Source organism: Labrus bergylta, chromosome 21, assembly GCF_963930695.1.
Source record: "Labrus bergylta chromosome 21, fLabBer1.1, whole genome shotgun sequence".
Classification (NCBI taxonomy): Eukaryota; Metazoa; Chordata; class Actinopteri; order Labriformes; family Labridae; genus Labrus; species Labrus bergylta.
The window spans coordinates 19513258-19537559 of NC_089215.1; the positions used below are offsets into that span (position 1 = coordinate 19513258).

The 24302-nt window shown below is 44.6% G+C and overlaps 1 protein-coding gene across 4 annotated transcripts; it reads left to right on the forward strand.

Annotated features, from left to right (window-relative positions):
• Positions 1-206: 206 nt before the first annotated feature.
• Positions 207-22995, forward strand: ep300a (E1A binding protein p300 a). 4 transcript variants are annotated; one of them, XM_020644851.3, is made up of 31 exons: positions 207-705; positions 2502-3169; positions 4170-4349; positions 4601-4931; positions 5353-5472; positions 5776-6015; positions 6365-6467; positions 6620-6745; positions 7178-7295; positions 7556-7697; positions 9510-9584; positions 9861-9946; positions 10226-10378; positions 10886-11371; positions 12493-12895; positions 13031-13149; positions 13387-13450; positions 13649-13824; positions 14900-14988; positions 16053-16163; positions 16399-16455; positions 16595-16672; positions 16774-16841; positions 17014-17164; positions 17292-17438; positions 17561-17674; positions 17829-17994; positions 18166-18333; positions 18429-18590; positions 18893-19174; positions 19316-22995. In XM_020644851.3, exons 1-31 carry the CDS (start codon positions 612-614, stop codon positions 22574-22576), a joined length of 8538 nt encoding a protein of 2845 aa, XP_020500507.2. In that variant the 5' UTR covers positions 207-611; the 3' UTR covers positions 22577-22995. The 4 variants fall into 4 exon arrangements, with proteins under 4 accessions (XP_020500507.2, XP_020500508.2, XP_065805545.1 ...); XM_020644852.3 differs by having other exon boundaries at positions 16083-16163; XM_065949473.1 differs by having other exon boundaries at positions 5353-5466.
• The last annotated feature ends 1307 nt before the right edge of the window (positions 22996-24302 follow it).

Here is a 24302-nt window from a genome sequence, read left to right on the forward strand (position 1 = left end):
TCTCCATAAATCACGTATCTCTTTTATTTATTATATAGCTTACATGCACAACTCTTTGAATGAGCATTATATGTCATCCACCACCACGGCTGCATATTTGTCAGCTTTATTATTTTATTTTTGCATCCCCTCATCCTTACCCGCTGCCACCAGCAGCACCACCATCACTTCGCAGGCAAACAAGCCTGCTCTGCCCGACATTATCTCCATCCAGACTCCGCTGGAAAGGAGGTCGAAATGACGGATGTAAGCATGGAAGAGAGACCCGGGGACAGTTTATTTACATCCGAAGACGCTGTGTAAGTTTAGAGGGAAGCCGCTGCGTGTGTCTCCCTCTTTACTTTCACCGACCCCCTCCTCCTCCGCTGGCAGAAATTTATAAAGAACAAAAAATCCGACGAGGGAGGGAGGGGGGTTGATATACGCCGAGGCTGAAATCGAGAGGCGAACCCAGGGAAAGAGGAGTAATTTGTACACGGGACTTTCCCCCTCTTAGTCCCCCAAAAGGAGGGGGAAAAGTCGCAATATTGGAAACGAAAAGGAATGAGCTTCTAAGGGCGTGAAAACGTCTGCAGTTGTGGATACTTTATATATTTTTATTTCGAAAAAATATGGCCGAGAACGTTCTGGACTCTGGCCCGCCTGCAGCCAAGAGGCCTAAACTCTCCTCTCCGGCACTTTCCGCCTCCGCCAGCGATGGAAATGGTAAGTATTTATTACTGATACAGTTTGTTACAGTGTTAATCAATCGGTTTATTAATTTTCAACGGCTTGTGTCCACTTGAAAGGCGAGGAAAACGCGTGATTACTCCTCTGTTTTTGTCGTAGCTTGCTAACGTTAGCTTGCTAATGAGTGTGTGTGTCGGACGTGAAGAGGAGCTCCCACAGCTAGCTTGCATGCTAACAGCCATTTTAGCCGGAGGTAGCTCTGTTAGCTCAGTCGGCTAATGCTATGTTAGCTAACTGAATGCGGGGTCCTCAACTGACGGTCCCGTGTCTTTAATGGGCTACTTTAACCGGGGCTTATAAACGCCAAGACAACTTGTAATAAAGTTTTTGTTGTGTTACAGCCGTGTTAAAGTGGCTGTCTGCTACAGCTAACTCGTTTCTGTTATCTTGAGATTTGAGGGCTACTAAAACAATCTGTTGTGTTGCCCCATCATAACTCACATTAACATTAGCTCTGTTCTCTAATGTTAAGAAAAACACAGGTTGTCAATCTGGTGTGTTTAGCCTTGTTGCGGAGCTAAATTTAGGCCCACAGGTCCGACTGATTGTTGAGCCTAAATTGCCATTGTTGGTGTGTTTTTATGGATGTCGTGTGACAGCAGCTGGAATAGTGGCCTTCGAGTAAAAACTGAGGAGCATGGACAGCGCCATGATCAGCCACTGCGATATTAACCAGCAAGGCAGATAATGATCTATGCACGAAGTAGAAACTCGGATTTAATCGCTTAATCATTCACACAATTATTGCCCTTAAACAGTTGCATCGCAGGGTGTCCACTCAGCTATGGTTGTCCCTGAAGTCCTACATGTTACCTTTCATGAGCAGGTTTAGTGCCCTGCTGTCAAGGAAATTATGGGAATCAAAGGGGTGACATTTATTGCACCCACATGTAGTGTCTCACAACTTCCATACAGACTGTTTATGGGTTATTTGAGAATAATATTTAAATGAATTAGTTCATGCACAAGATTACATGTGTGTCTGCTTTCACTTCAAAAAGCTATTTCTAATGACTACAAGTTGTTGATTTTTACATTAAGTTAATTTAAGGTTTGGGATTTTTTTATATTATTTTCATGTTGAGCAATTACTTAACACATCACAGTTTATCTGAATGCAAAACCTTTTTTAAAATGATTCTCGATCTGACAGTGGTGTCTTCTTCAAAAGTGAATGTCATGTATATCGTAACTTATCATTGTATACAAACATTTTGGCTTAAGGTCTGTTGGGTTGTGTATTGTTTGATCTTGAAGCCATCTTTAAGATACAAGATGTTTTTAATTACCTTAGCTGCGTGCAGTTGATCCTTGCAGATGCAGTTGAACGCAGTTAGTGTGCATATCCTTCGACTTGGCTCCATTTTGTGGTGTTACTTCTCTGAAATGGTCCATTCGTCACCTTGTCTGTACAAACCTGCCTTAGTAACATGTTGAATCACTTTACTGGTCAGGGATTCTCTGTGAGGGCTTGTGGGTGTGTGTGTGTTTGCATACATATTTTTGAATGCCAGCTTCACAATCACACTAAATTTCATTTGGATCGGTTTAGTTGTGCCGGATAGCATGCCTGCAGAGACAATTTTTCATACACGTCTAAACATCTTTTATCAGATTTAAATGTCAGCATGCAATGTCGTTTTCACACAACAATTTTGAAAAATGAAGGATTATACTATCTTATCGTGGCCCTTTTTGTCCTATTCACGCTTCTTCTGATTTGTCTCCCAACTTATTGTCCTCCCCATTTTTTTTTTTCTTCCCAATTTTAGATTTCGGCTCTCTGTTCGACCTGGAGCATGATCTCCCAGACGAGCTCATCAGTTCCAATGAACCAGGTCTGGTTCTGAATGGTGGAGACCTCAGCCAGTTGCACACCACACTGGGAGGAGGACCTGCAGGGCTTGGTCCAGGTGGAGGGGCAGGAGGAATGGGTCTTGGTCTTGGCCCTGGAGGGGGTCCTGGTGGAGGTCAGGATGCGGTGGCCAAGCACAAACAGCTGTCTGAGCTTTTACGTTCAGGAGCACCGTCGTCTACCCAACAAGGGCACCAAGGAGCCATGGGTAGCCCAGGAGGCCCCACTGCCATGGGGCAACACTTGGCAAACATGAAAGCTTCCCCTGGCCAGGGGCCTCCACAGATGATGGGCCAGGGGCAGCAGCAGCACCTCTCCCCTCAGCAGCAGGCCAACATGATGCAGCAGAATGCAACTATGATGGGTGGCATGAACAGGGCCATGATGGGAGCACAGCAGAAAGGCAATAATGGACAGCAGCAGCCAGGCATGATGGGAAGTCAGGTGATGAATGGCTCCCCTAGGATGGGCTTTGGGAATCAAGGGATGGGTGGCAACAGTAATCTGCTGGCTGAGACCCTACAGCAACCGGGGGCTGGAGGTCAGGCTGGGATGAGAGGCCAGCAACCTGGAGCAATGAACAAGGTAAGGACCCCTTCAGTTATAGATATAACATTTATTTTGATTTTAACTTGATTGGATTTGTAAATTGCACATTGGTAAAATAAGTATCTATCTGTCTTGAAGTATTGTTGTTTATGACTGAACACATGAGCAAGTTTCATTCTGAGTCAAGATCTTACGTCTAAATGGAAAAAGTATTTTCTAGCTCTTATGCTTTGAGTTGAAGTGGCAGAAAAATGCTCTGCTTATGTGATTGACAGTCCCTCAGGAGTGACAGTAAAAATGTTGCTGCGGCAAGCTGCTGTTGTCGCTGAATGAATGAATGTGGCGCGGAGACACTGATGTTTGATCCTGCCATAGAGATCACAAGCAGTGAGATGGTTTCTGGGTTGCGTACGAAAAGAGTGAAAAAATGTTTTAAGGTTTTAAGGCAATTGAAATGATAAACAGAAGGGGATATATGCAGGGTACTGATGAGTACCAGATCTGTGATTTTAAAATAAATGTTCAAATAACCTGTTTAATCTGAGAAAATGGGAACTATTCAAAACTGGTTTCAATGTGCTGGGCAGTGTTTCTGTAGTTGATGTAAGATTTTTGGTTTCCAAAATATTGTTTTATATTTTCTAATAGTTTATAACATTTTTAATACTGTAAAAAAAGAGAAATCTCTTCCTTCAGTAGTTGCTGTTTAGAAAGTGCAAGTGGTATAACAGATGATTTAATAATTTTTGGGAAATGAAAACCTTTTAAATTTGGCTTTGATGGAATTTATGATGTGTAGAAATATCAACAGGTCATTATCATTTATGAGCTAAGGTTTGGGATCTTGCAGAGACACAGAAAGCTAAAATTGCTGTAACATTTACATCTCAAATATGATCACTGAAAACAGTAAAAAAGTATATATGGTGCACTTACATACTAAGTTGTAAAATGACTTCGCTTGATGTATCCTTCATCATCATCTCACGCTCTTCATATCTTTTTATTGTTCCCCATTGTTTTTTTCTCTTCCAAGATGGGGATGTTGGGAAATCCAGGGGGCCCTTTTGGAGGTCCGTATGCTGGGCAGGGGAATCAAGGCCTGGGAGGGGCAGGGCTGGGCCCTCAGCTCCAAAACAAAGGTCCCATGGCAAACAGTCTTGCCCAGTTCAATGTGGACAAGAAGAACCAGCCCATGCAAGGAATGGCTGCCATGGTAGGGAAGCAATTAAGTCTAAAACTGAAAATGATTTAATTGTTTTTGCCCTTAACCCACCTCCCTCGTATCCCACTAAATAACTTCCCTGTTCTTTTAATATCTCACACTCCTGTTTTTGTAAATTAAGCACCACCTTCTCTTCCTGTCTTTCCTGCTTCCATCTACCTTATCTCTCTCAATTTCACGACAACTTAAATCTTGCCTCTTCCATGTCCCTGCTACTTATTAACTCCCACTTACCTTTCCAGGGCTCTCAACAAACACAAACGGGCGTGGGTGGCCCTTCAGGTGCACCTTTAGGAGGGGCCACAGGGATGGTGCCTAACGCTCAGGCAGGTCTGGTCGGTCCAGGTGCCCAGGTTTCGGCAGCCACTGCTGCAGCAGGAGCACCACCTACAGCTGACCCTGAGAAGCGCAAGCTCATCCAGCAGCAACTGGTGCTCCTGCTCCATGCACACAAGTGCCAGCGGCGGGAGCAGGCCAACGGTGAAGTCCGCCAGTGCAACCTGCCCCACTGTCGTACCATGAAGAACGTCCTCAACCACATGACTCACTGCCAGGCTGGCAAGTCCTGCCAGGGTGAGTAAAAGGGATGCTGCATGCTTCTAGATTGAGAGGCAACTATAATATATCTAACAAGCAGGCTTGTTACACACAAGATGTGTACTTTCTAATGCTGAATATATATCCCCCAATGCCACAGTAAAGCTCTTAAGCAAACATTGCAGGAGGCATACGCAGTATAGGGAAATAGATGCACAGACGACTATTTTTAATACAGAAGTTTACCTATATTATATCGTAATATACACATCAACAACATCATTCAGTTAACTTCACAATCCTTTTCTGTGTCCTTTGGATTCAGGAATGTTTTTTTAATTGCAACAAAAAGGCACCTTTAACTCTTTGTTTGAGTTTTGTTTTCCTGCCTCGTTCTCCTCCCTTAATATCTCTGTGTTTCCTTACTTCTCCTGTCTTTCTGCCCTTTTCCTCTCAGTGGCTCACTGTGCATCATCGAGGCAGATCATCTCCCATTGGAAGAACTGCACGCGGCACGACTGTCCTGTGTGCCTGCCGCTGAAGAATGCTGGCGACAAGAGGAACCCGCAGTGTGAGTGTCTGTATCTGACCAAACACATTATTTTTGTTCTTACTACACTGTTCTTCTAAGTAACATTATCATATTGTGTTATTGTCAGATCGTCAATTCATTTTTTTTTTTGATATTGCTGCATTAAAACCTTAACAGTAGTTGTAGGGGGGAAATTCATCCATAACTTACTTAATATCAATTTTTTTCTGTTTTCATGTAAATATTTTGTCACAGGCTTTTCGTGACCTTAGTTTTTCGAGTTCTTTTTTTTCCATTAGAGCAGATCAGTTGCATTATTTAACAACATCTCTTCTTTTTTCATGACAGCTCTACTTGGTGCGGCTGCTGCAGGTCTGGGCAGCTCTCTTGGAGCAGTACCTGGTGGCCAACCAAGTGCTCCCAACCTCAACCAGCCAAGCCAGATTGACCCCAGCTCCATAGAAAGAGCCTACGCAGCCCTGGGCCTCACTTACCAGGGTAACCAGATTCAGGCTCAGTCTGCTCAGCCCAACATGGCCAACCCAGGCATGCAGGGCCAGGCAGGCATGAGGACTCTGAACCCAATAGGTGAGTGAGAATGCATGTTCAATCAACCTCAATCTCTAGGGTATTTCAGAGGAAAAATATGCCATCCTCTGTGATTTAGAGCTTAGCATTTTTCATAACAATGATTTTAAGATCACTTCCAATATTTATTCTACATATTGTGGCATATGAATTATGTTTTTTTTCTATAATGGCAGTGATAAAAAGAGTTAGATGTATTTCAGTGAACTTGTACCTTAATAACCTTTCACATGGCTCAAGGTAAAAGAATACAGTCTGAACAGAAACATCCATTACAGTGTAACAATCATTACAATTAAAAGGGAATATCACATGCAGACTATCAATATCCTGTCCTTTCCATGTTTAGGTGCAAATCCTATGGGAGTCAATGGAGGGGTGGGAGCTCCAACTCAGAGCCAAGCTAACCTGCTGCAGGATACCATGATGCACCTCAATGTGACCAGCCAAGGGTAAGCAGGAAGGGAAACACAACCTTCATTAAAATCAGCTACCATAACTAGCAGCTTAATCATGTCATCACAGTTCTACATCATACCAACTTGACATGTCCATGTATTTTTAAAAAGTTAATCATTCATACCATGCCTCTTATCTCTTCCAGTCTAATGAATGATGCCAGTGGAGTCGGCTCCATGCCGACAGCAGGCCCTCCTTCTTCTTCAGGTATGAGGAAAAGCTGGCATGAGGACATTACGCAGGACTTAAGGAACCACTTGGTACACAAACTGTGAGTATTAAAGAGGGACCCCGCACTACCTTAATGTTCCCATTTTACACAAAATGCTCTAACAAAAACAAATAACAAACCTCCACTCCAGCCTGTCTCCAGCTTCTTCGATTTCATTCAAGCTGTCTGATCATATCCCCCCTTTTCACTTCTTAAATGTAACTTTCTGTGTTTACAGGTGAAGACTAGGTTACTTTATTTGTTGACATTAATGCTGGAAGTACGCAAACACACTAGCGCTCTAAGTACTACTACAGTCAGAGCTTAGAACATGCTTGTTGCTGATGGATAATAATGTTAACTGAACATGGAAAAACTGCAGAGCTAAGACTTTGCACAAACAAGACAGACACTCACACACTGGTCACACAAGCTCTTTCAAGGGGACTATGAGTGTGGTTTAGCTTTTTCTATTTGTTTTCCCACCTCTAGTGTTCAGGCCATCTTTCCGACTCCAGATCCTGCTGCCCTCAAGGATCGTCGAATGGAGAACCTGGTGGCCTATGCCAGAAAAGTTGAGGGGGACATGTACGAGTCAGCCAACAGCAGAGTAAGTTTCTGTCTACTTTAGCTTCCTCAGAAAATACCACTAACCAGCTGTAGTTTGTTAAAATCACACAATAAATGTACCATTGTGTTACTCGAGTGAAAACCTAGAGCACAAGATTTTGTCTATTTACAAGATCTGCAACTAAGTAACCGCTTCCAGTGTGTTCTACTGTTGCTAATTATTTTAAATTAAACTTTGTAAGGTCTTTTTATCTTCTAGCCTTTTTAACCCTTTTTAAATGCTTTCCTTGTTCTCAACAGGCTGAGTATTATCACCTGCTAGCAGAGAAGATCTATAAGATCCAGAAGGAGCTGGAGGAGAAGAGGAGGACCCGCCTCCAGAAGCAGGGTCTGGGCATTGGGCCTCCAGGCATGGGTCAGCCCCCCGCAGGAATTTCTCCGAGTAAGTGGACATGCAGTACATGTAGACTCAATGGGCTTTTACACTTGCAGAAATCTCCTGAAAAAGTCAGGATATTTCCCGGAGGGGCTTTATATGTGAACGCTCTGAGTTTCACCTGCCAGACCCCTAGTATTTTTTTCCCTTTGCAAGTCCGAGTGGGCTCATGTGAGAACGCCACAGGATATTCTCCAGAGAATTCCCCCCCAGCCAATAGGAGGGGGGAGTGACGTTTATATACTGTGACTGCTGCACGTAATTAAACAGCTGCATTATGTTTTCTGATCGTCAGTATTTTGTTCTCCGCTTTTTTTGTTGATGTTTTCATTCCATTGGACTACACCTAGCATTGATATAAAGGCAAATATTGTCATTATAGCGTCGAATAGCGGACTCTGTTGCTTGGTCCACTACTTCCGCGTTGGTTTTTTTTATGTCAGGTCTTACCTTAGGAGATCCCCCCCAGCCCCCCCTCCTTTCTGACAGGCATAAACTCCCGCTGTGAGGAGCACATATGAACACCCAAGTCGGGAGAATCTCCGGAGCAATCCTCCTGAAATTATCTAGATATTTTCCGGAGTGCATATGTGAAAACGGCTTGATAGTGCTTTCACACCTGCACAAAGCTCTTGAAGACTTCTGAAGTTTTTTTTGGGTTGAGCTGCACATGTGAACGTGAACAGCCACATTTTTCACTCAGACTTTATCCAGAGTTTCTACTGCCAGCCACCTAGTATTTATTCCACAGTGAGTGGATTTGAAAACACAGCAGGATATAATCAGGAGAATTCAATGCGAGTGAGTGGTGACTGTATTCACACCACAGGTTTTTTGTTTGCCTCAATGTTCTTCTCCAATCTTTTGTTGATATTGTGAATCTGTCAAACTACACATAGCACTTCTACAAGGGCAAATATTCTCTATCTATCTAGCATCTTTTAGTGGACTGTTCTTTTTACGTTTTGTCTTGACTTAAGAGATCCCCCCCCCCCCCCCCCCCCACACACACCTCCTGTTAGTCTCCTGCTGTGAGGTGAATGTGTGAACAACCATATCAGGAGTATTTCAGGGCCCGTCCTCCTGAAATTTTTATGAGTGCATATGTGAAAGGCTTAAGATGAGCTTATGTTCCATTTTTCTCCAGGCATTCATGTGAACGCTAATTTAGATTGTCTGAATGTGACATTTTAGCTGTCTTTTGTAACTCTAACTTCATGCATTGCGATCTGTGACCCCTGATTTGTCACCTCAGGGTATTTTGTATCACACTCTATTATCTTGATATGCTCCTAAATTTGATACAGCTTTTTTGTGTATTGGACCAGGGGTGCAATATGTCACCAGGTTTTAAATATGACTGAATAGATTTGCCTGTAGAATGCTTATTGGACCGTTTTTATGTTTTATGGAGAGGCAGTTAACTTGAATCTGAATCTCCCCTGGCCATGTGTTTTTACAGTTAATTTCTCATGCTAGGTCCTCAAAATAGCATGGCTTGTCTCAGTCCCTTCATACTTGTTGGGTGCCTTGAGAGTTTTTTCGTTGGATCAGCTTGTTCATGTATTGTTAAGGGAACAACAGATTAGTTTAAAGAGGCTAAAAATGCACTTCAAGTTGTCCCTGTTCAGTGCTTAATTGCCACAAGTCCCCATGCCAATGATCTCCTCAGGCCAAACAAAGAAAGGATCAAAATTTCCAGATGTTTACAAATCTCTTCTCAAATGCTCGGTTAGGGAACCATCACCTCTCCTTGTCTCATGTGCACGTATGATAGCTTGATTTTTATTAATCTCGGTTCTCTTTTATAATTTACAGACGGTCCTCTTCCTGACCCATCAATGGTGCGACCACCAGGACCAAATCAGATGGTCAACAGAATGCAAGGCCCAGGTAAAGAACTACTCAGATCTAGGATGTAAAATATGGGCTCCTCCATTTATTAGGGGACCAAAAATTAGATCCAGTGTTTGTTATTCAGTCGTTACGCTATTTTAAGTGAAAGAGCCCGAACCCTGTTCTGACAAGAATATAGAAGTCAAGGTTTGTATCAAAATCTCACTAGTGCACATGTATGATAACTAGTTTGAGAGTAAAATGCAATAAGTAGTGTGTGTTCCCTTGTGAAATGCTTCATGTTGTATCATACTGCCCTCTGTGTTTGATCAGGTATGAATCAGTTCAATCAGATGGGGATGCAATCTATGGGCCAGAGGTCCACGCCTCCTCTCTCCATGGGAGCATCTGGCAACCAGGTCAGTGCTGAACACACCAAGTAAAGTGTTGATTTTAATGAATCCAGAAACACAATAAGTAGTCTTTTTGTGATTCAGGTTTTTTTTACATTGACAACTAGAGTATAATGTTTTAATAGTGTTTAGGAAAGATTTATAAAATAAAATACAAAGTTTGAAAAGGGAAAATGAATTGTAAGAAATTATTTTAAAAACTGTCCTTTCACCACTCAAATGGCTTGACTGAAAAAGTTGTTGAGGCATTTTTTTTAAGACCTCTGCCCCGCTCTGAATCTCTAGATGGGAATTGGCGGGCCGAGGATGGGGCAGCCAAATGTGAACCAGCTTCAGAACCAGTATCTGTCCCAGGGACAGTTTCCTGGCTCAGGACCTGGAGTTGGAGCGTCTCAGTCTGGGATGTCCCAACCTCAATCACAGGCAAGCATGGCACAGGTAAGGTGGCCTCAAGCTCTTTTCCCTCCTTAATATATCTGAATAGTAAATGTGCTGTAGATTACACATCAGCATGAATCTAAAAACCTGAGCTTTCTGCTGATGATTTTTTTATGAAAAGGGAATGGGGGGGTTTGTGTTATTGTAGATACCTGTGTAAAATGCAAGAATTTAGTTCAACAGGATATATTTGGGTTCCTTTTTACAGTAATGGGTGTTTTTATTGGTCAGTCATTGTCAGGCCATGAACAGCGTGTGAAAGATGTGTCTGGCACAATTTGATTCTTGGTGTGAAAGTGTTCCTGGGATATAGAAGATGTCCTACAGTAATAATTACCCAAAATTTAAATTACTGAGTACTTGATCACCAATAAAAACTATTTCTTCCTTCTCTGTTATGTTGTGAGAAAGTGGTACTTCCATGTTTTCTAAAGTTCAAATTATGAAGAAATAACATGTGTTATAATTCCTTAATGTTAATCTCTTCACTCCATTTCTCTTCTAAAGACACAGATGGGCACTCCACCCCCTCTTCCAGTTGCTAGTCCTTTAGCACAGCCAGGTTCAGCCAGTGGTCCTGGCAGCGTGTCAAATGTTGGGCCCATGGGTCCTCAGAGTGTGGGTAGTGGAGGTCCCAACTCATCGGTTGCTGCGTCGTCAATGACTCCATCTAACTCAAACCAGCAACCGAACTCCATCCCCCATTTGGCTGCCATGCGTGGCAGCTCTCCTTCTCCTGCTCACAGCCGATCTCCCACTCCCCACCAAACACCCCCCAGACTAGCGGGGTCCCAGACCCCTCAGCCACACACCCCTAACGCACCACAACTGGCTCCACCCTCGGTCCCCCAACAGAACCAGCTTGGCCAAGGTCCCGGCTCTAACAAGTCCCTCCAGCAGCAGCACATAGGCCCAGCTGGTTCCACCACTCCGTCTCACCCTGGAATGAGCTCCAGCTCCACGCCGCATGGTGCTCAGCTGCCACGCACTCCGGTCAGTGTTAATACTTATTAATTCAAACATTACTGTATTTCTTAATACTGTATCAGAAATGTGTGTCCTTATAAGTTCACTAATACTCTCTTTGTCTTCATTGTGAGACCAGAAGTTTGACTTTTGCCTCATAGCAATAGCATTTTTATGTATAAAGCACATTTCAGAGCAGGTAAACTCGATGTGCTTTACATTGAGCTTAAAGGCTTTATATGCATTTTTTTTTTTTGATCCAGCAGATGTCACCCTTGAGCACCAGCATGAAAAACAAAACAACTTGCGCTGCATTGTTGTGTTAGCATGCTAATGCTAGTGATCTTTATTATGCTCGTATCTTCACACTGCATGTAAATTTACCAGAAATGAGCGTGATCTAGAAACACAGTTAAGCAGTGAGTACAGTATGTTATTCTTCTTTTCTCTAGTCCCTCATTTAAACAACTTTTATACATGAGGGGAGGAGTTGGCCAGCCGTCCTGACGATGTAAACAAAGTGAAGATAGGACTCTGAAAACAAAAAAACAACAACAACAAAAAAAACATCACAGACAGTGGGACTCACAGAGTTATTTTCAGAGGATATACTTGATTTCTATTACATTTAAGTGTGACAAATCGCATGTTAAGCCTTTAAAGACATAGTGGTACAATCATTCAAAATGTGTTTCCACAGTTATGATTAAGATTCAGAAATCAAATCAGTAAAATAACACACCACAAAGCATTCATCAACACCAAACGGAAATGAAAGGTAGTGCACATACAATACCCGTGGAGCATAACCTGTACGTATACCTGCAGAGCTTCAGATGTATTTCTTCCTCTGCCTTGTACACACTGCAGCATGATCACATGAACACACACACAAAGACAAAGTATTCACATGCTTGGGAGAATAGATAGGTTTTGGGCTTAGCTTTCACAGTAGAGGACCCCAGGTCTTTGAGGCTCTTATGATTAACCTATGTCTATTGTTGGTGTTGATAGCGATGCGTTTCCCTTTAACCGCTCAATTTAAAGAGCAGACTATGCTGAAGGGATGAAAGATTTATTTGTTCACTTTAATGTATCACTGTGTGAGATTTCCCTGCAGCTGACACTGATTCTATATCTCTCTCTAGCTGTCACAAAAGGGTTCTTTCCCTGCGGACGGTCAGGCCATGACTCCAGCTTCGGTCAATAGTCTGGACACTTCCTCCCAGCCACAGCTGGACACGTCAGCCGCAAGCGTGGACACCAAGATGGAGATAAAGCAGCAGGACGAGGAGGAGGAGAGCGATACAGGCAGCTGTTCAAAAGGAGGGAAGCTCAGCAACCTCAAAACCGAGGAAAAACCTATAAAAACAGAGCTGAAAAAGGAGGAGTGCTCAGGAGAGATAGGTAAAGGAGCTGCCATGGATACATCGTCAACAACGCCGACAGCAAGCGTGAAAATGGAAGACAGGAAACCGGAAGTGAAGAAGGAGCCAAAAGAGGAAGAAGAGACGTCGGATGCGACGCAGCAGGCCCCATCGAAAAAGAAAAGTAAATGAATAAAGTTTAGATCTTTAGTGTACTTTTTCTCATATGTTTACATATGTTGTCATCTTTAGGGATACAGGCATGTGATTGTTTAATCACTCTTCCTCATTCTTCTATCTGATCTCTATTTCCTTCCAGTTTTTAAACCAGAGGAGCTTCGTCAGGCCCTGATGCCCACGCTAGAATCTCTCTACAGACAAGATCCAGAGTCTCTGCCCTTCAGAATGCCTGTAGACCCACAACTGCTGTGCATACCTGTGAGTATCCCTGCAGAGCTTTAGATGTATTTCTTCCTCTGCCTTGTCTACACTGCTGCATCTCTGTTAGTGCACGTTTTTGTTCACATTCTTCTCCTCTGTTGTGTAGTTTTAATTGCCACAGTCTGCTGTATTTAGTTTAGTTTTCTCACCACATGTCGTGCTTTACTTTTGAATATGATTATTTCACGAAAAGAATCAAAGTTTGAAGAATAAATGCTCATTGGGTTCTTGCAGGACTACTTTGACATTGTGAAGACTCCTATGGACCTGTCTACTATCAAGAGAAAGCTGGACACAGGTCAGTAGTTGCTGCTGATATATTAAACATTTGTCCATCAATAAACTTTTCTCTGTTTCTTTCCCAACGATTTAAAATGTTGATGTATTTGTTTTGAAGTTTTACCTACATTTATGGTCAATTGGCTGTTAACCCTATTATAGGAAATGCTCCGATGTTCTTGTTTTTTTTAATTCCCCTGCCTTGTTTGGTGTGTAGGTCAGTACCAGGAACCCTGGCAGTATGTGGACGACATCTGGCTGATGTTCAACAACGCCTGGCTGTACAACCGCAAAACATCCAGAGTCTACAAGTACTGCTCCAAGCTGGCCGAGGTCTTTGAGCAGGAGATTGATCCCGTCATGCAGAGCCTCGGTTACTGCTGTGGGAGGAAGGTGAGACATAAGGCTTAACAGATGAGATTGGAAATGGTTTTGTATTGTTTAAACAATCAAGAAGAAAGGGTTTAAGTTAAACTGCTCATGTGTTAAAGGAACAATGTATGAACCTAAAGATGGACCTCTATTTTAATATCTTATATGACATGGGTATATGTATAATATATCTGTATGGTGTTTTGAGTGCATGCTTCAAATGCAGATATTAACTTAAATCATACACATCTGAAAATGGAGGCCGTGAAGAGGGTGATGGCTAAATCTGGCCTGGGGCATGCCACCACCATATCACATTTCAACTCCCATTAGACTCTGCTATTTTTGGTTTTGCAGGCAAAATAACAAAACAGATTGACTCTTATTATAAAGGCTGACTGGAGGGTTACCTCTGACAATATATTCAGTATATTCATTTAGGAGGCACTTGCACCTCAATGTGAGGGACATGCTTTTGGGGCCGGTAATATTTGAGTGCTTTTTTGGTTTTATGCCGGAAAACCAGCCATGTGAAGAGTAAAAGAGGCAGAGCGTATTGGTCAGAAGGCATCATTTATGAACCTCTGTAAAGATGCATCTGAATATGAAAACAGAATTGTAATACATGGATACAATCCATGACTGGATTGTTGTCTGTTAATCAGTCTCAAGTTGCAAGTCCAACTTCAAACAATGACCAGTGGAAGGAAGAGGAAGTTTCAGGTCTCCTTGATCACTTTTCTGGATATCTTCAGCTCTATGATAATGGCTGTTGCACCCAGATACAAATCTCTTCTTCAAATGTTGTCAGATTGATTCTGAGAAAGGTGACAATTAAAATTGACTTTGACATAAGCTGGACAAATCTTGGCCAACTCGACATCAGCTCAGCTCAACTCTTCTTAGGGGGAAACCGATGTTTTCACTCAGTTAAAGTTCACTTTAGTTTCATTATAAGCAGTTGGGTAATCTTGACTACCAATGGAAGCCGAGAGAAGTACTTTTTATACAAAGAGTGTGTTTACCCTCGATTAGGCAACATGTGTGTGACTAAAAGCTTTTATTAAAGAAATGTGTTTTTGTTTCTTTCCATCAGCTGGAGTTCTCTCCTCAGACTCTCTGCTGCTACGGGAAGCAGCTGTGCACTATTCCCCGAGACGCTGCTTACTTCAGCTACCAGAACAGGTATGGCAGGAGAGAAACTCCCATGTGAAAAAGGGTGGAAGGATTATTATTTGGATGAGTGAGTCTTTATAAAGTTTTAGATTACTTAGTTAAGAATCCAACAGACAGCAGATGACTTTGTTAGAGATGCAGAGGTTGACACTGAAGCCATCTGATTAATTTTCTTCCCCAAAACACTTCCCTTCATGTTCCTCATAACTCCACGTGTAGCTTAACGCAATGGCATTTTAACTGTCGGTTTTCCCTACTCACATTCTTGAAGTTGTTTGGAGTGTCATTAGACTAACCTATAGGTAACATCCCAGCTCAGCATGTTTGACTTAACTTTTTTCTTTGTGTTAACAAGTCTTGTTGATACTTAAATGCACAGTGTGTGGACACTCTCTTCACAGAGGAGGCAGCAGTGATCTCACTATGGTGTTCACTTCCTCATAGATATGTCCACAAATCTCTAGATTCTACATGTTTTTTTTTTGTTCACACCCTTGAAAGCCTTAAAGGAATGGGAAAGGACCGACTTTAAAATGAGCTGCTTGAATGAATGAATGAGCAGTCGTCTGTGCTTACCTGTTCATGTGTTCAATGTCTGCATTATGTCCTGTGCTGCCACTTCCTGCTCCAGTTCCCTCCTCGTGTTTAGCTCCTGTTAATTCTGCTCCCTCTCTGCTAGCTGTGACGGTGGTTGTTGTTGCTCATCCTCTCATGTCCAAATCGCTAATCTTTGCTTTGCCTCGGCTCTCTGCTGTGTGTTGTCTTGGATGTTCGTCTTGTCTTGTTCCTTGTCTGTGTGTGACTTGTCTGTCTCCCTCCCCCTTCCAATGGTTGTGAAATCAACATTGGCTTGCTTTTGCCTTGCCCAACCATGCACCTCCAAACCCATCCCCCTCACCCTCACCCCTCAAAATCATGACTGGCTGTTTCGATGACGACTCCCCGCTGTCCTGCGCTCCTCCTTCCTGCTTGCTCCGCTTGTGGCACCCTATCCTTGCCCATGTCCTGCACCGATTGGTGACTGCCCTCCCGTGCGCTGTCTGTGATTGACTGTGCTGTGGGGAATGGTGTAGTTCACCAAAATTTGGGCTTATTGCTGACAGGTACCACTTCTGCGAAAAGTGCTTCAACGAGATCCAGGGAGAGGCGGTATCCCTGGGAGACGACCCAACACAGCCTCAGACGTAAGTTATAGCCGGATCATTAAGAGTAAACTCTAACTTTCTTAAAAGGAATCATTTAATTAAAGGTCTTAAATCATCAGAAAATAACTAGCTCTGGCACTTTTTTTAGCTGCATGTGTGATAGTTTCTTTGTTGGACTTAAAGTCATATTTGAAAATGTAAAATCCTTAAAAGAAGGGATAAACTATCTAGCCTGTTGTAAAAATGACATATTTTATTGTTGTTTCCATTTCAGGTCGATTAACAAGGATCAGTTTGAGAAGAAGAAGAATGACACACTGGACCCTGAATTGTAAGCGTACTCCTTAAAAGATGTTGAATCTTTAACTGAAACTGTCTTTGAAGCTTATTTAGTTGAATTTTATATCCTAAAGCAAAGTTTTAAGTCCTATTGTGGTGCAATTATAATCAAACTCTATTACCCTTTCCAGGCTTGTTGAATGTATGGACTGTGGGCGCAGGATGCACCAGATTTGTGTATTACACAATGACACAATCTGGCCATTGGGGTAAGAAACAAATTCTGATTCCTGTCCTTTCCAGGCTCAGTGGAAATTCTTAATGTGATTCGCTAAATATGGTTTGTTATGTTCTCAACTTTCTTTGACAGTTTTGTATGTGACGGCTGCTTAAAGAAGGCAAATAAGACGAGGAAAGAGAACAAGTATTCTGCCAAACGTAAGTGGCAATGTTTGGATTTTTAACTTGCATGCTTCAACCTTCATTTGACCTTTTATTTAGGACTTTGTATGACAGAAGCTGAGATGTTTCTACATGAGTTTTTAGATTCTATAATTAGAATAAACTAAAAACTAAAAAATCTGTATTTTCTTTGCTCTCCCAAACACAGGGTTGCCCCATACGAAGTTGGGCATTTACCTCGAGCAAAGAGTGAATGACTTTGTGAAGCGTCAGGGCCACCCGGAGTCCGGAGAGGTCACTATTCGGGTTGTCCACGTCTCCGACAAGGTGGTGGAGGTGAAACCAGGCATGAAGTCCAGGTACAAGAACAATAGTAGACATTTCTATTCCTCTACAGAGTAGGAGATACCAAGTGTCTAATAATAACATTTATCTGGTTACAAAAGGAAAAAACGCAACCTCAAACATGTGTCCTTTTGTCTGCAGATTTGTGGACAATGGAGAGATGTCGGAGTCTTTTCCCTACAGAACAAAAGCTCTTTTTGCTTTTGAGGACATTGATGGAGCAGAAGTCTGCTTCTTTGGTATGCACGTTCAGGAGTATGGATCTGACTGTCCTCAACCCAACCAGAGGTAAGGATATCACTGTATTTAATTGAGACTTTTTCCTTTACTTTGCAGTGATTTAGAAAGAACGTAATGTTGAATTTCAGCTCTTGCAATATGCATAAATATTTCCTCTTCCATCCACTCAGGCGAGTGTACATCTCCTACCTGGACAGTGTACACTTCTTCCGGCCTCGATCTCTAAGAACAGCAGTCTACCATGAAGTCCTCATTGGCTACTTGGAGTATGTCAGGAAATTGGGGTGAGTAATGCTGGACAAGAAAACATATGTATTGGTCATTAGTAGCTGATTGCTTGTAAAAAAAATTCCCAGACTTCTCCTGTCACTACGTTTATTTTCCTTAGTCTGTAAATACATTTTGCTCTTTATATTCAATCTCGGTTGTCATCCTCAGCTACGTCACTGGCCACATCTGGGCCTGCCCGCCTAGTGAAGGGGACGACTACATCTTCCACTGTCACCCGGCAGATCAAAAGATCCCAAAGCCCAAACGCCTTCAGGAGTGGTACAAGAAGATGCTAGACAAAGCTGTGGCAGAGCGGATCGTGCACGATTACAAGGTACAGCAGCGGTATTCGACTTTATTCTGTCATGTGTTTGAGGACAGATTAAAAGAAATCTGACGTCTGTTATCTTCCAGACATACTGACCCCTTGGCGAACTTTCTCAATTGTGTGTAGCACAACAATTTACAGGAAGACACAAACTTTATTTTCCATTTATCCCCATAGGATGTCTTCAAGCAGGCGACAGAGGATCGTTTGACCAGTGCCAAGGAGTTGCCTTACTTTGAGGGGGACTTTTGGCCCAACGTGCTGGAGGAGAGCATCAAAGAGCTGGAGCAGGAGGAGGAGGAGAGGAAAAGAGAGGAGAACAGCACTTCAAACGAGAGTATTGATGTAAGAATGCTACAGTCTGTCATCATGGTCCTGAAGAGTGTCGCGTCTCCCACGGTCTATGCTCACAGGTATTTGTCCATTTCTTTCTCCTGCAGGACACAAAAGGTGACAGTAAAAACGCAAAGAAAAAGAACAACAAGAAGACGAGTAAGAACAAGAGCAGCCTGAGTCGGGCAAATAAGAAGAAGCCGGGTATGCCAAATGTCTCCAATGACCTTTCACAGAAACTCTACGCCACTATGGAGAAACACAAGGAGGTATGAGATGAAGGAATAATCGATCTTTATCAATCACGTTTTCTTTGCATAAGGCCAATTCATGTTATCTTTAGGCACATTACAAAAAGAGCAGAAAAAGATCCTTCTCTTGACTTTATTTTGATACATAGTGCATACTTGAATACACTCAATTTAAAAGCTTGCTTGTTGTTGACTGGGTGATCGGTTGATAGCTCACTTAAACACCATATACTGTATATGACATTCTGCCTCAAAGGTGAAAACCTTCTGAAGACTATATTTCAGCGGTGCCTCATCTGTTCCTCTTCAACCTTTCATAGGTGTTCTTTGTGATCCGGCTAATCGCTGGTCCCATGGCAAACGCCTTGCCGCCCATCACAGACCCAGATCCCCTGATGGCCTGTGACCTCATGGACGGCCGCGATGCTTTCTTGACAATAGCCCGGGACAAACATCTGGAGTTCAGCTCGCTGAGGAGGGCCAAGTGGAGCTCCATGTGCATGCTGGTGGAGTTGCATAACCAAAGCCAGGACCGCTTTGTCTACACTTGTAATGAGTGCAAGCACCATGTGGAGACTCGTTTCCACTGCACTGTCTGCGAGGTGAGTAAGGGAGGGGTCGTTTGGATGGGTCTGATTTGTTGTAACTCATTAGGTAAAAATAAAACATGTAGGTTTGTTCGGTTTATGTTAAAATTAAAGCTGCAGTGTACAACTTATAAACCTTTTGACTGTCTCCCACAGGACTACGACCTCTGCATCACATGTTATAACACTAAGGGTCATGAACACAAGATGGATAAGTTAGGCCTTGGTTTGGATGATGAGAGCAGCAACCAGGCTGCAGCTGCCACTCAGAGTCCAGGAGATTCTCGCCGCCTCAGCATCCAGCGCTGCATCCAGTCCCTCGTCCACGCCTGCCAGTGTCGAAACGCAAACTGCTCTCTGCCGTCCTGCCAGAAGATGAAACGGGTCGTTCAACACACGAAAAGCTGCAAAAGGAAAACCAACGGTGGCTGCCCCATCTGCAAGCAGCTTATCGCTCTGTGCTGCTACCACGCCAAGCACTGTCAGGAGAACAAGTGCCCAGTCCCGTTCTGCCTCAACATCAAGCACAAACTCCGTCAGCAGCAGCTGCAGCACCGGCTCCAGCAGGCCCAGATGCTCAGGAGGAGGATGGCCAGCATGCAGAGAGTTGGTCAGGCAGCTCCTGGAGGAGCTCCTGGGGGCAATGGCCTCCCCTCTCCAGGAGCCAACAATGGAGCAACTGGTCCCGGTACACCTACATCTGTTGGTACGCAGCCCCCTACCCCACAGACACCCACCCAAGGCAACATGCCTGCACTCCCTCAGCAGCAGGGAGTCGGGATGGCTGGAATGGGGGCAATGGGAACTCCAGGCCAGCAACAGCAGCTTCAGCAGCAAGGAGGTGCAATGCCCTCTCAACACCATCTCCATCAGTTTCAATCAGTGGCAGGAGGAGGGGGGATGATGAACTCTCCCCAGCAACAGATGGTGCCTCAGCTCCAGCAGCAGCCTCAAAATGTCCAGCAGCTCCAGCAGCAGCATCCTGGTGGTTTGCCTCCATATAACCCCAGACCTCCTGGAGCATCTCCTCTCCACCAATCCCTTGGCAAACCCGGACTGGGTCCTGCTACACCACCACAGCAGCAGCAACAACCCAACCAGGGACAGGGATCCATGCCTGCACCAGGCCAGCAGCAGGGGCCCCCTCTGGCTGCTGTGGAGACCGCCCTTAAGATCCAGCGCCTTGCAGAGAACCAGAGACAGATGGCCCAGGCCCAGGCCCAGGCCCAGGCCCAAATCCGTGGCCTTGGACAAGGGGGCATGATACCACCACACCCTCACCACCAGAACGCCCAGAACCAGATGGGCATGCCCCACATGGGGGCCCAAGGCATGCCCCCTCAGGCTCAGGCAGTTGTTGGCAGGACTATGTTAGACCCACAGCAGCAGGGAATGCTTGCAGGGATGCAGCAGGGTGGTGCTCAGTCCCAGTTGCCACCTCAAGTTCAGCAGCAGCTCCAGCAGGTCCAGCAGGGAGCAGGTGGACAACTTCAGCCAGGAAACCAACAGTGGGGGCCTGGGGGACCATCCATGAACCCACAACAGAGGCAAGGAATGATGGGTCACATGGCACCACAGCAGCAACCAGCTGTTGCTCAGCAGCAGCAACCAATGAATCCCCAACAAGGGAACCGTAGTCTGATGCAGGTGATGGGTGTAGCAGGAGGTGCAGCAGGTACACCTGCCGCTCTCGCCAGTGCAGCAGCATCAGGAAACCTCCCACAGGCAGCGCTACAAGACCTCCTGAGAACTCTGCGCTCCCCAAGTTCGCCCCTCCAACAGCAGCAAGTCCTCAACATCCTGCGCTCCAACCCGACCCTGATGGCTGCTTTTATCAGGCAAAGAGCAGCCAGGTATCAAGGAGGTCAGGGGGGACCTGGGGGACCAGGAGGGCCTCCACAAGTGGGGCCTGGAGGTGTAAGGTTCCCAGTGCCTGCTGGAGGTCTTCCTGGGGCTAACATGGATGGACAACAGGTTAATGTGAACCAGGCAGGTCAGCCAGGAATGAACATGGCTCAGGGTGGAGCAGGTGGAGGAAACATGCCCACTATGGCTCAGCTTCAGCAGTTACAACAACAACAGCAGCAGCAGCAGCAACAACAGCAGCAGCAGCAGCAGCGCCCAATGATGCCTGGAAACCTGCAGCAACAGCAAATGGCTGCATTACAACAACAACAACAACAACAACAACAGCAGCAGCAGCAACAACAACAGGGAGCAATGCAAGCAGGACAGCAAGGCAATATGGCCAACATGACGCCACAGTTCAGAGAGCTGTTGATGAGACGACACCTGCAGCAGCAACAGCAGCAGCAGCAACAACAGCAGCAACAACAACAACAACAACAACAACAACAACAACAACAACAGCAGCAGATGGGAAACCACGGGCAGTTCCAGCAGCCTCAAGGTCTCCAGCAGCAGAGCTTCATGCAGCCAGGCCAGGGTCAACCAGGGATTCCTCCCTCTGCCCAACCTCAGGCTGGAGGTGGAGGCGTAGGGGGTCCCCAGCAGCAGCAGCAAGGAGGACCTCAGGGTGGGTCAGGCCAGATGGGGCAGCAAGGATACTCAAACTCGATGTCCCAGGTAGCTGCAGCGCTACAGCAGCGGCTTCAGCATCAGATCCAGATACAACAGCAGCAGCAGCAGCAGCAGCAACAACAACAGAATTCAATGGGAGGGCTTCAAGGACAAGATGGAGGACCGGGTGGGGGATCAGGAGGACCTCCGCTCCAGCCAGGACAAGGCGGACCAGGGCAAGGGCCACAACAACAAGGTGGAGTCGGCGGAGGGGGCGGTGGTCCCCCACTGCAGCAGACGACCCAGAGCATGCTTCACCAGAACATCCACCAGAGGCTCCTGCAGCAGCAGCAGCAACACCTAGGTGGGGGCTCTCCTGCTCACCACAGTAGTCCCATGAGTCCCCAGCAGCAGATGGCGCAATCTCCCCACCCCCACCTTCAAGGACAAGGAGGCCTTGGTCCAGCAGGGTCGCTTAGCAGTCAGGTCCGGTCCCCTCAGCCCTCGCCGAGACCGCAGTCGCAGCCTCCACACTCCAGCCCGTCCCCACGCATGCAGCCCTCCTCCCAACCGCAGCCTCAGCCCTCCCCTCATCGTATCTCCCCACAGACCCAGACAGGCTCACCCCATCCAGCCCACTTAGGCCAACACCACCCAAGTATGGCTCCACCCCAACCCCCCCAGCAGCAGGCGTTATCACAGCAGCCGGGTGGTTCTGTAGACCCGGCTCAGTTTAGCTCAGAACAGAACTCTATCATGTCCCAGCTAAGTGGAATGACAGGAATGCACAGTGGGCAAGGGGGGCATTCGGACATGTTGGGTGGGAATAATAACAGCAACAACACCAACCAAGAGCTGGGAACGAACTTAAACAACAACAGTTTAGACCTGATGTAGCCTTGACTCCGTACTGTCTCTCTGTGTTGACACTGATCGGTCGCCCCGAACGACAAACTGCCACAAGTTTGAGAGCAAGGCGGGACTACGGCTTTGGGGTTTTAGAAGTTTTTATTTTTTATTTAAATATTTTTGTGATGTATAAATAAGAACTGAAGCTTCCTTCCTATGGGAGATGCAACATAAATCTTAGAAGTCAATTAATGAATAAATTAAAACAATGGTAAGTTATTGCTGTTAATATATATCTATATATTTTTGCCAATTGTGTACAAAAAGGTGGAAAGGCAGTGTTTCAGGTTGAATATATTTCTTCCTTAGTCTATGACACAATATTTTTGGGGACTGAGAATTTTTGCCTTTTTATGAATATTTTTAAGATTTTAAATGTGGCTAAAAATTAAAGTGAGTTGACACGATGTACCTTTTTTATTGTTTTGTTTTCCTCCTCAAACACCCGGTCACCGGTATCTATTTTGCAGAGCAAGTACATTTTATTTCTGAATTTACTTTTCTTTTTTTTTCCCGGACCCTCCACGGACCGTTAAACAAGCGTCAACATATCTTCTTGTTCTGGACAGTTTTTACAGCATTGTACAGCGACTGCAACAATTCACATATATAGAATTTCTATTATTTGATACGTGGGAGGGAGGGTGATGAATGCAGTTTAATTTTGCCAGGTGTCTTTCTTTCTTTTTCATTTTTTTGTATGTTTTGGCAGGGTTTATTGGTTAGAATAAAACCTTGACAGTGTTTTGGGGAGTGGGTGTCATTGACCGTGGGTTTAGTCATATTTTTCAATGGCCAGATCTGCAGAACAAACCTTTGCACCCATTAGCCACATCTCCGCCCTCTATCTTCAGTTTTCCTATGAATGTGCACACCTCCCTTACCCCAACCCCCCACCCTAATGAAAGGAGGGATGAACTGTTGATTTCAGATGGTCTAGCTGTCAGATGCATTGTTTAAAGCTGGCCGATGTAAAAGGGTTTTGCGTGTAAATATATTCCAGCCTTGTTTATGAACTGTGACATGTGGAAGAGGTTGGTCAAGTTGTTTTGTTTGGGCTGCAGAGGTTTGAGAAAATCCTGCCTGTATCCTCCCCCCCAACGGTTTCTTTTGCTCCTCATCCTCATGACTGCCTCTCAACCACAAGATTTATTTCAATGTTAGTACTGTACAGAGTAAGAAATGGTGGACTTGGATACTGTTTTTTGTAATGAAAGTGAAAGATGTAAAAAAAAAAAAAAACATGTACATACTTTAAACCTTATGAGCAGAGAACTTATTTTCTGCTGCTTTCCCCCTCTTGTTTAATTGGGTATTTGATGTATCTGTAAAGAAAACTACAAAAGTACTCCTGAGCTACTGTACAGTATTGAGATTTTTTCTTAAAGGTACAGTGTGGGGTGTGGTCGGTCACAAGCACCAATGCGCCTTTTTCTGTGTATTTTTGACAAGGTTTTAGGGAGGGAGGGGTTACTGAAACAAGTCACACACCTGAACAATCTCAAAACTTCAAACGGGAATCCCACAGATAGCTGAGCCCAAGCACGGGTTCATTGAAGGTGTGATCTGAAAGAGTTTAAATCTGGTCATTTAGCTTTTTATGGAGAGGACTGAAGACACAATATTCACATGCTCACTATTTTTCTCAAAAGGTTGGGCTTGATGGGTGTGGGGAGGGGACGCATCAGAACCAGGTGGCAATATATCTTGAGAC